The sequence below is a fragment of the Danio rerio genome, chromosome 7 (assembly GCF_049306965.1).
Source record: "Danio rerio strain Tuebingen ecotype United States chromosome 7, GRCz12tu, whole genome shotgun sequence".
Classification (NCBI taxonomy): domain Eukaryota; kingdom Metazoa; phylum Chordata; class Actinopteri; order Cypriniformes; family Danionidae; genus Danio; species Danio rerio.
The window spans coordinates 39049409-39061754 of NC_133182.1; the positions used below are offsets into that span (position 1 = coordinate 39049409).

General features: G+C 36.4%; 1 protein-coding gene and 1 long non-coding RNA gene across 13 annotated transcripts in view; one reads left to right on the plus strand and one right to left on the minus strand.

The window, feature by feature from the left end:
- The window catches only part of phf21aa (PHD finger protein 21Aa), a 40305-nt gene that overhangs the window by 12075 nt on the left and 15884 nt on the right, over positions 1-12346 (minus strand). For 6 of the 12 annotated variants that reach the window (XR_012382404.1, XR_012382401.1, XR_012382402.1 and 3 more), the window contains 7 exons: positions 8885-9130; positions 7409-7492; positions 6181-6429; positions 2654-2812; positions 2504-2555; positions 2325-2404; positions 2175-2232 (listed from right to left, as the gene is read on the minus strand). Coding sequence is in view for 4 of the 12 variants with exons in the window: in XM_009303358.5 (XP_009301633.1) it covers positions 2175-2232; positions 2325-2404; positions 2504-2555; positions 2654-2812; positions 6181-6429; positions 7409-7492; positions 8885-9130 (928 nt within the window). In the remaining 8 variants the exon portion in view is untranslated. The remainder of the gene's footprint in view (positions 1-2174; positions 2233-2324; positions 2405-2503; positions 2556-2653; positions 2813-6180; positions 6430-7408; positions 7493-8884; positions 9131-12346) is intronic. The other 6 variants (XR_012382407.1, XR_012382405.1, XR_012382406.1 and 3 more) reach the window with 1 other exon arrangement.
- On the plus strand, positions 3689-6428 carry LOC141375415 (uncharacterized). The gene is made up of 2 exons (XR_012383430.1): positions 3689-4805; positions 5955-6428. It is a non-coding gene; the product is annotated as an uncharacterized lncRNA (long non-coding RNA).

Here is a 12346-nt window from a genome sequence, read left to right on the forward strand (position 1 = left end):
AATTGCTTTAACACCAACTAACACTAGCAGTGTGTAGCTTTTATTTCCTAAACAACAATGTAAGACGATGTATCCAAAGGCCATTTTCCAGAATGACAATGCCAAGATTTATTGGGCTCAAACTGTGAAAGAGGGCTTAATTTTCACACATGAATTGACCACCAATTGACCTGAACCCCACCGAATGTTTTTGAGATGCGCTGAAGTAGAGAATGCTTCTTTTCAGGGGCAGACGGTGGAGGTGCTCCCATTGTTAGTAACGTCAATACAAGATCTTGGACAAAACTGAAAGCAACTCTTGGTGGATATATACTTTCTGCCATTGCAACAATGATCGCAAAGGTGGTCACTTGTTGATCCTTGAAAGAATAACTCTGTAAAACCTTCTCTACATTGGGACATTATGATTCAGGTCAATGGTGTATATCTACAGGTACTTCATTATCAGTAAGCCAGCTCAAGCTCTTCAGATGAACTGTCATGCCAGTACATTTCTGGTTTCTTTTAAAACCAACGATCTTCACTGCCTGATTGAGATGCGATATACAGTGGGGACTCAGACTAGGCAAAAAGCACTGCATTAAATTTCACTGTTCTGTGCCATGTCTTTAAAAATACCACAAAAAACACAGGTTTTTTTAGGTGGTTTCAGTGCTCGCTTGATGGCGTTTAAACAGTCTTTTGTCTTGTGTTACTCTTGAAAAATGTAATAAATGCTAAAGTCTATTTAAAGTATTATTTTTAAATTAAATTACATTATCAATGCTGTAAATAGGGGCGACACGGTGGCCCGGTGGTTAGCATTGTCACCTCACATTGTTATATAACATTGTTTTAGTCCCGGTTGGGTTAGTTGGTATTTCTGTGTGGAGTGTGCATGTTCTCCCTGTGTTCGCGTATGTTTCCTCCAGGTGCTCCGGTTTCCCCCAGAGTCCAAAGACATGTGGTATAGGTGAATTGAGTTAGCTAAATTGGCCATAGTGTATGTGTGTGAATGAGGGTGTATTGGTGTTTCCCAGTACTTAGTTGCAGCTGGAAGGGTATCCGCTGTATAAAACATATGCTGGATAAGTTGCCGGTTTATTCTCCTTTGATTAAAGAGGCTAAGCCGAAGGAACATGAATGAATGAATGCTGTAAAAGGGACCTTATGAAACTGAAAATAGTCACACGAGTTTATCAGTGGTTAATTAATTCTAGAATAATAAGCCTAGAAAAATAAGCATTTTTTCATCATTTGAGCCTAATAAGTCTTGGCATTGTCTTCCTGAAATATGACCATAAGAAATGTTTTTCAACATGGTTGTTTAAGAAATAAATGCATTTACACTGCTAATGCAATATAATCTAATGCATTTTCGACTTCAAATGTGGAGAATTTTATTTAGCCTTAATAGCATTGTCATTTTGTGGTCAGATTGACAAAAGACGTATTGATAGCAGGTGTAAAGAGTCAGATAAACCATGTCCTTTTCTTACTATCAACTACAAATTCTCTAGATCTGCCTCAATCCAATTAATAACTGACTTACAGAACCAAGTCTCTGCCTTTCATTTTTCTTGGAAGTAGGCAAATGCCGATATTCAGTAATTCAATATATCATGATAATGAACTTGCACAATATTAATATCAGACGCACGTCAAAATACAGTGAATACTTTATTATTATTTAAACTTTTAAAGTGCCTTTTAAGAGTCACAGCACCAAATGCTTTGAAGCCTCTGTATTTTCAAAAATGAACATTTCCACATTTTATTCAGTGATCGTTTATAGGCATTTAGTTCATTAACTCATTAAGGTTCAGTTTAAAGTCAGCTGATTTAACTGAAGTCAGTGTAATGACAGCTGTAACAGCTTTTGTTAATCTTAGGTCATGTTAATTTCTTAATGAATGCCTAATAATAATCAAAAGTGGTTATTTTTTAGCAATTAAATCACAACAGGTACATTTGATACCGGCAGAAGCCTACTTAGAAGCATGCCAAGTACAGAATAAAACATCAGTCTTTAGATTGCATCTTTATAGTGAGCAGCACAAATGGTGGAGGAAGTTAAATCCCCAAAGAACAAGCAAAAGCAATACTGATGCTCGCCTCAGCAAACACCTCAAACAACCTGTGATGTTGGATATTTGCAAGCAAAAATATCCAGCAGTGCATTCGGCTGAGCTTACCTCTCTTCCTGCTGGACTGGTTTATGGAACTCAGATAAGACACAGAGCTCTTCTTCCTCTGAAAAACACACGCATGGTTCATTCCATCCGATTTCTTCAATCAGTTTGAACTGAACTGAATCGATTAATCATTTAGTGTATGTTTGTTACCTCTGGTTCAAACATGGCTCCACTATATATTGGATTTGCTGTTGTTCGTCTCTTACGCTCCTGACGCCTGCTCTGAATCTCTACACAAACAAACAGGGAAAGGTCAATAAATGCTCATGCAATGAACAAACAAACAAACACACACACACACACGGAGAGACACATTTCATTTTCCTGACCTTCTAAATAGTCGCGTGTGACCAGTCCCAGAGACAACATGAAGGCCATTTTCTGTGGAAAGAATGCATGCCATTATCTCAGTAATCATCATAATCTACACCATCGTTATCGCTATTATAAACAGTTGTGCGAATATGAATCTCTTTTACCAGAGGGCTGTCCTGGTGTTTGGAGGAAGGAGTGTGTGTGTTGGTGGAGGCGGGTGATGATGGCGTTTCTAAGGACAGTGGAGGTGAAGTGTGTGTAGGCGTGTCTGGAGAGATGAGCAATGAAGTCTTTGGCTCTGTCCCATATTCCACTGCAGGTATCTAAAGCAGATACAAAAATGCAATAATATTTAACAATTCAAGTGTTGTCGTATTACTATGCATCTACGATTGCTATGCAATCAATACGTGATCATAAACACAATATGTAAAATATTCTCATTTTCTACATTGTCATATTACATTTAAAATAATCATTTGTCCCACTTTATAATAAAAGGCCTTAACTAATATGTATTCCACTGAAATTAAACATTTTACTTATGTTTGATTAAATACATGCATGTAATTACATCTGTAATTCATTTATGAAATTACATTTGTAATTACACTGTTGACCATCCCTTAAAATTTAACCCAACCTTGAACTACCCATACCACCAAACCTGTACCTAACCCAACCCGTATCCTACCTCAAGAGCTCCAGAAGCTTTCATTTTATATTATGTTAAATATTTAAAGTTTTATTGTGATGTAAGTACATAATAGTTAAGAACACTAAGTATAAAGTGGGACTTAATAATTTACTCTTGTGCACATTTATTATTAGAAACTATTATAATGTGCTGTACAATTAGAATTGTGAACGATGAAAACAGATGATAGCTTTATAAAAATTAACATTTTTTTAAATTAAAAAAGTATTATTTTTATTATTATTTGATCAACCCAACTTCTTAGGAGCTAAAGATCTCTTTTGGCATGCCTTGCTTGGTGCAGCTTTCTCACTGGGTTCTTTTTTTCACATGGATTGCTGGGATCTTCTGGCTTTTATTTTCATCAGTTTTTAGCGGTAAGGAGTTATTCATGAGTTAGAATTGTCTTGTTATATTTCTTAATTTTGTTTGGCCTAAATATCGTCCCCTTAATCGAGTTTAACAAATTTTTAATTGATAGCTACTTTGTTTTATTCTTTTTAATAGTGTAAATGTTTCTCTTTTTTGTATATATTTGTGCATTATTCTGATTACACTTTTGTACATTACATTAATACTTTTGTTGGCAGTTCTGTTGTCAGTCTTTTGCTTACACCCTCACATTGTAAAATTTTTCCTTATAAGTAAGTTTCGTGAAAGTTAGGACAGATAGGCGTGCACTTTGTCTACGTCACAAATTATATTCCTGTACTCCACTGGAAAACAGAAAAGTTTTTACTCAGGCGACCTAAATGTGTCTGGGGGATCTGCAATCTCAATATATGCGAAGCAGCCATCTGCTTATACAGTAGTGTTATCTCTCACTCAAGTCACATGACATGACATGGAAAATACTAACTTTAAAATATAATATTTAAAACAAAAGCTCATCATTACTAATACAATTTAATCAAATGTAATAAAATAAAGATGTTTAAATTGGTTCAATGTGACGTCAACCTCAACAATGGGCAGCAGGGGGCGTGAGAGTACCGTGGTATGCCACAAGAGTTTCGCGATATGTATCGTGGTTGGTGTATCGCGATATTTCGGTTCCGTTTGTAATATCATTACACCCCTTCTAATTAGATACATTTTTGTACAACATTATAAGTAATGTACTGTATACCTAAATTCTGCTATTAATCTATCAAATTGATCCAACTTAAGAATTAAATTGTATTAGGCCCAATCCCAATTCTACCACTTAACCCCTTCCCTTATTCTCTTTAGCTTGAAGGCGTAGAGCTAAGGGGAAGAGCTAGATACCCCTTCAAATGGAGATTTTTCAGGACCACACTTTGTTGTTTTGGTAAGTTTAGATAGATGAATATGGCCACTGAGTAAATGCCCAGTACAGTTATGATCTTCTTTCCACATTATAATGTTAAGATAACATGATATTGTTTCCTTCGGTGATTTTCTGAAGATAAATACAGAAGAATATCACAACTGGAATAACTACAGCAGTATGATGTAAGAGATTGCGATGACATATGATGGCGTGTTGCCCATTTCTTAGGGGTACATTTTTTCACATTCTGTTTTAAGGGCCAAGTGGAAGCGGAAGGGGTAGAGGTACAAAAATAAATTTGGGATGGGCCTTAAAGGTGCAGTAGGTGATTGTCTACAGAAACATGTTTTGTTGTGCTGGTTGAAAGTCTCTTCACAGTCCAATAGTAATGATTAAAGTAAATGATCTTAATGTGTTTATATGTATTTTCATATTCTGGGTAAGGCATACGACTAAAAAATGTTCATCCAATTAAATATTGTCAGGCAGACAAATTACTCAATTACGACAGGTAACTCAAACTGTCAAAAAATTTAAAATTGAATTTCTGCGCAGCCTCTTTAAATAGACATATGCATCACTCATGCGCACACGTGAAGCACGCATCTACAGCTGACAGAGCTATGTCATCCGCAAACTCTGACCTATTTTCTGAAAGACCAGCGTGGCCTTGTATGCATGAAAAGAAAGATTGTTTCTGAAAGGGCTTCTGTCAAAAATGCAGAATCAAAACTTTTCTAAACCCTGAATCAATCTCGGAATTACTTTTGCACACTGGTGGGAAGTGCAGTGGAGGTGTTATGCAGATCAAAACAATGATCTGAAGGGTGACACCACGGCTAAAGTGTTACGTTTAGACAGGTATGTTTTAAAACTGTTTTAGCCACGCAAAGCTTATGTAGACTGTGTTCTTGTTTATGAATGGGTTTATATGCATGGTAGTGTTGTTCAGCCACTGAAAACGTCCAGCAAAAGATTGGCTATTTTCAAGTTCATGGAGTACTTTTTACAGCATCGATTATATAGTCCAGGGGTGCTCAATCCTGTTTCAGGAGATCTACCTTCCTGCAGATTTCAGTTGCTACCCACATCAAACACACCTGAACCAATTAATTAGGACCTGAACACCACGTGATAGCTACAAGCAGGTGTGTCTGATATGGGTAGCAACTGAAATCTGCAGGAAGGTAGATCTTCAGGAACAGGATTGAGCACCCCTGATATAGTCGGTTAAATACACCTGATAGGCATTCGTTTAGTTGTTCAAGTGAAAAAGGAAATGAAAACAAGCGATGTATGAGGATCAGTGAGCACAACTGAAAATGACTGATTATATCTAATCAGTGCGCGTTCGCGTGTTCATGACTTAAGGAGGCATGGCTTTGGACAGCAGGGGAAGGCTGTAAAATATCTAAGCTATTATGCTCATGCTAGCATTCTGGCAGATCACCTACTGCACCTTTATGGTGAACAGATGGGTTCAACAAAAAATATACCATTAATTAACAATCTCATAACATTTCTGTCTTTAAGTTGATGTAAAAAAAAAACTATTTCCTTTGGCGAAAATGAATTAAGTTCAATAAAGATACTTTCTATGTACTGTACTAATGAATACTTTCTATGTACTGTACTAATGAATGTCTCAGAGTAAGCTAATCAATGAATTTCAATGGATTAAATGGAGAATTTCCCCTCACCGTGTTGTCAGAGCTTGGGCTGTTGTGAGGTAACTGATGTGTGTGTGTTTGCGCAGAGGCCTGGATGTGTGTAGATGGGGAAATCAGGATGCTTGTGTTGTTAGGACTGGGCAGGCCATTGAGGATACGCATCTGCTGGACGTGACCAGAGGATGGGAGGGCAGTGCTCAATAACACTGGCGACTGCAAGGTCTGCACAGAGACCTGACCAGCAACTGGAGTCAAAGACACTGGAGGCTTTGGCCTGACCTGACACACACAGAAATGAGAGAACATCAGTTTGTGAAGTGACTAGAGAAAAAATGTTAAAGCCAAACAACCTAAAAATGAACGAGGTGTCAAAATAGCAATTGTAGTAAATATCACACAGCAGACCTTTTAAATGTACATTTTTTACTTATAGAAAACAAATCTCTAATATTCCACAATAGCCTTAATACCAATAGTTCTACTTACAGTCCACCTACTGTTCTTTTACAATACTTTACACCAGTTACTTAAAACAAACTAACATTTTATTAAGTATGTACAACCTTAAACTTATCTATATCTAAACATCCATCAAGTTCTAAATAAAATACAAAATAACAACATAAGAACTAGCTTTCAAAAGTTAGGGGTCAATAATTTAGCTTTTTTGGGTATTAAATAGATAATGTTTACTAAGAAAAGATGCATTAAAATGATCAAAGGTTACAGAAATTTAAAATGCTGCAAAGGGTTTGTACATTTCAAGTAAATTCTTATCCCTTTATTCATTTATATGCAACACAATATAACTGTTTTTAATTTTAATCAAATAAAAGCAGCCTCACTGAGAATAGAAATCTTCTTTAAAAATTACCTTGGCAACCCAAAACTTTAGAAAGGTAGTGTATGTGATAGAAAAATGATACAGGATGCATGATTATGGTTTTAACAGCCATCTTTATCATATACGACTACATGAACACAAACTTCATAAACCACAGCAAATACAACACCACAGCTTTCTGCTGGAGAGAGATCAGGGTTATGGATCATTTTACTGTAGGGACAAAAGCAACAGCCAAAGCAGGGACGTCAAATCTTACCACTATCCAAGCACACATAAATGAAACCCAGAGCAAGAAAACAATGTAGAGAAAAAAAATCCAAGACACATAAAAGCACACTAACACTCAGCGGTGAGGGTTTTTCACTAGTCCAGCCAGGCATTAGGGTGTGAAGGGTTTCTATGGAAACAAACCTGCGGTAGAGCGGCTGGCCGTGTTGTCTGTCTGGTTGGTGGGACAAACTGAGGAACTTTGATAGGTTGGGAGGCAGCTTGCACCTGTGACAAGACCGCCCATTTAGACAGCCTTACTTTACTAACCTGTCCAACATGTGGGCTTTTCACACTTGAAATAGTTAACCCTGGGTCATTCTAAACCCTCTGTAAAGGCAATCCAGGGTTTACTTTCTTCTTGTTATACACTGTTTATAATTTCCAAGGGTTAACAATTAATTCATAAAAACAATCATAACCCTGGGTTAACAATCTGGATATTTGGTGTGTCAGTGTGATTGACTGGACAAACGCACACAGCAATTTGTCGACATTCAGGCTAAAGTATGCACTATTATGCCTTTCCTGGATGCATTTTTCAGAGCAGGCCAGACTAAAAGTCTTCAGAAGTCCATTATACAAACTTTTCATCACCATTTTCCAAACTGCTTCAATTAAGCATTTCATAACCCTGGGCAAAAAGCAATGCCAAGCCAGCTTCTAAATTACAAGCATAAAACATTCCTCTTGCTGCGGTTAAAAGCTGTGTTTAGAAAGGTGATCACCCGGGGTTAAGTGCAGTGTGAAAAGCCCCAGACATCCTAGAACAAATAACTTCAACCATTTAAGCCACAAACAGAGGAAAAATATAATAAAACAACTGTGTCTAAAGAACCAACCATAAGCCCTTAAGATCTAAATCAATTCAGACAGCCCGAAACTGCATCCCACCGCAAATGTAGTCAGCAAAACAAGCAGGCATAAGAGAAGAAAACTACTGTTTTACATTTATGTATTTGCCAGACACTTTTATTCAAAGCAACTTGAAGGTACACTTTTGATCAGTTCTTGCTTTCACTAGGAATCAGACCTACAACGTTGGTGTTGCTAATGCTATGCTGTAATATATAAAGAAAGGCAAATATAAAAAGGGTTAGTTCACCAAAAATAAAAATTCTGTTATTAATTACTCAGGTCACTTTTTTAGACCTTCATTCATCTTCAAAACACAAATCAATATATTTTAGATGAAATCTGAGAGCTTAATAGACAGCAATTATCCAGACTAATAAGACCATATGCCTTCAGTGGTTCAATTAAAATATTATCAAGCTACAAGAATACTTTTATGCACACGTAAAACACAGATTCTTCTCTTCAGTGTCAGTATAGAGTGCGCATTCGTCCCTCATGAAATTCTAACTGAATCATTGAAAACACATGAACTGTTTTGAAATTTTTTTTAACATCTTTCTGGATGTTTAATGAGTCTGGACTACTTCTGTCTTGGAAACACAAGGAAGCTCTTAGATTTCATCCAAAATATATTAATTTGTGTTCAAAAGATGAATCAAGTTCTCAAGGGTTTGGAAGGACATAAGGGCGAGTAATTATTGACAGAATTGTACAATTTGGGAGAACAAACTAGCTATAAAGAGAGACTGTCAAATTACTTACAACAACAGTGCTATTGGATATGACTCGCACTGGCTCTGCTCCCTGATTGCTCGACTGGATGACTGGTTGGAAGTTTACTGGGGACTTCTGAGGATCTGCACACGAAGGGCTTGCCAAGAGCGTGTTGCCAAGGGTTGTGACCACTGTGATGGTAGGTGCTGGTGTCATGATGATCGGTGAGGCAGGCGTGGCAGCTCTCAACACCAGAGGTAGAGTCTTTGAAGCAATGACAGGGGTCACAGAGCTCTACAGGGTCACAAACACATACAGCATTGTAAACTTCATTTTTTTCTTATATAGGTACAGTATTGACTTTTTTTGCACTTAACACTTTGTAGCATACTGTGACCTCTTTAATAATGCCACCAAGCTACTGTGAATAGTGATTTTTTCCCCAAAAATAGCATATTGAAAGGACAAAATCTGCCAGACCTTTTTTCAGCAGTTACTTAAAAAGATAGTTCACCCAAAAATGCTAATTATGCCATCATTTACTCCCCCTAATTTTTTTGTTCTGTTGAACAAATAATGATATTTTGAATCTGGTAATCATTGACGTCCATAGTAGGAAAAACTATGAATGTCAATGGTTAGAGTTTTTTTTGACATTCTTTATATATATATCTTATTCAACAAGACAAAAAAAAAAAAAAAACTCAAACTGGTTTGAAGGAAGTGAAAAGTGACCAAATGAAAACTTTTGAGTGAACAGGCCCAGTGTGGGATGGCCCACAACTATGGGGTCTGTACTAGAGCCCACACTAGAAGACATACCACACTAATACAATGAAGGCCTAGTGTGGGCCAACTTATTCGGCCCCTTAGCAGGATCTTGAGAGTTTAATTAATGGCTAAATGAATGTTGATGCTGTCCCATTAGTGTTGGCCCTGCATGGGCAGCCCTCACCTAGTCCCCACAACATCCTTACTAGGCTCTCACTTGCCCTGGATTGGGAAGCTCCACTTTAAAGTTTGAAGATTTGAAATGGTCTTTCACATGTTTTGTATCTATATTAGTGATACAGACACACATGTTTTACCACATTGTCAGGCAGCAGGCACATTTATTATTCCTCTTATCATTTGTGTGTGTATATCTATAAGAACAGCGTAGAAAATCACCTGACAGGAAGCAGAAAACAATATACACAGAGCGGCATGGCCACACAAAAGGATCTTCCAAACTATTCTGTATTGTGGAGTTTCCTTTGTCGGGACATAGCTTTTTAGAATACACCTGCAAGCTGGTGTATTATCATTGTTTTGGATTGTATATGCAGTGGGGGAAAATGTACTCAAAAATCTTTTTGTGTGGTTTTGTGTGTCAAATCTATCTGTTGGATTCAAGTCAGGTGATTGCGTGGGCCATTCTACAGGTTGATTTTCTTCCTCTGACACCATTCGAGTGTTTCGAATGTTTCCTTGACTGTGTTTTGAATCACTGACTACTTTTACATAAACATCAGTAATTAAATTATTTGCCCTAATCTATTTAAGACAATATAAGATTTAGATGTTTCGTTTACATGAGTCTCTTTTTGAATGTTCCTTTAATGATCCCGTTTTACATGTTATAGCACATAACTCCATTAATGTCATCGCGTCACCACGCTATCCGCATTTTTCATTTTTAATTTGTCAACTTTAACTGCAGTTTGGCACTTTCACTTTCATTCAGGAACATTTCATGCACGTCCCTGTGACAAACGAGTCAATGGATACAACTATGAACTGCTGGAAGAGTGTTGTTTTAATGGAAGTTCATACCGCATGGTGAATGGAAGAAAAAAAAAAACTCTGTATTTTACGATGCAGGTGTCTGTGCTTTACACTGACTCGGTAGGTGCAGAGAGGGTCAAACAGCTGTGTGTGTGTGTGTGTGGACTATCCTGTCGCAAAAAAAAAAAAACAAGTCCTACACGATGGTAATAGTTCAATTTAAGTGTTTACATGGCTGTACTGCACTTCAATAATGCGACTAAATCTTAATGTCTTAATTCGATTTCTTTTTAGTTGGACTGTGACCTTAATCAGATTTAATTAATTAAAAATCACTGTTTACATGGTAGACTCTTAATCAGAGTATTAATCGCATTAAAATCGAATTATTGGTGTCATGTAAACGTTCTCATTGTCTTGCTGAAATGGCCATGTAGATGTTGAACTGAAACAGCTAATATTATTTACAGTGATGAAGGACAGAGGGTAGCTGAATAACTAAGTTTTTCACTCATCATAGCACACGTGCTACTGATGATATGACAATAAAAGTGATTTGATTTGATAACTACTAAGAGGTTTCAGCTGCAGTCAGGGCTTTCCCTGCCTTTCTACACATCCTCTGTGTTTAATACTTTTTTTTCCTGTGTCATTTAATTTTATTAAGCATAACCTAATTCCTATACTACTTAATATTGTTTATTTGGATATATGGATTTCTTGTGGTTGTGAACAATATCTGATGAAAAATTCCAGTCAACAGCACCTTTAGAAATCTGTTTGCTGAGAAGAATGGTAACATGTTCAATACTTATTTCGCCCACTGTACACTGGTGGACTATCATTTTGGGATTTTTACAGAATACCTTGATTTCTGAAGTGTTTAAGGGTACGGTGCATTGAACTGTATGTTTTCAATAAACTGAATTTCTTTTTTTATTGTGTTGTTTGTGAATACTCCTTTACTACTACAGTTCTTATTTTGTCATACCTTTAACACTTACAGAACTCTCAAAACCTAAAGTCTGAACTATTTCAAACTTTGTAACCTGCTGTTGAGGCTGAACCTCAGATAGCAGAACTTCATTAAATTAACATTCAAAAAACGTAAAAAGTTGAATTTTATCATCCTCAAATAAGCCTGACTATTGAGCCCACAGCATAACTACATGCGAAAAAAGGAATCTTTTCCAAGTTAAAGTTTTTGTCCAAACCCTCACCTGAAATGTCTATTTTGGAAACAGTTTCTATTACTTACAGTTAAACCAACACCATTAAATTGTATGAAAAAAGATCACCTCAGGTACGGATTATATACTTTTTTTCAGAGTTAAATGCTACAAATATGAATTTTATTATAATTTTACGTGACATTTATTGCCATACTGAAAGCAGCAGCAAATAGTTTACCTCAGATCTTGAAAAATTTTTACATATTTAAAAATGAACTTTAAAATGGTGACTCATTTATCAGTCACTCAGTATGTACTTTAAATACAGTTAAAGAGGTTCAATATATATATATATATATATATATATATATATGTATATATATATTTATATAAAATCAAATTCTAAACCTTACCATTTCTTTGAAGTGCAATGGACTATTGTGTGCTTCTGAATAGCTGTGTCTGCTGCAGACAGTTAAATTAATTGTCGCTGGAATCTTGTTGTACTGCATGTTGTTAAGAATGGTGTTACACTGTAAGGCATTAAGCTAATGTTTACGATTGCAACATT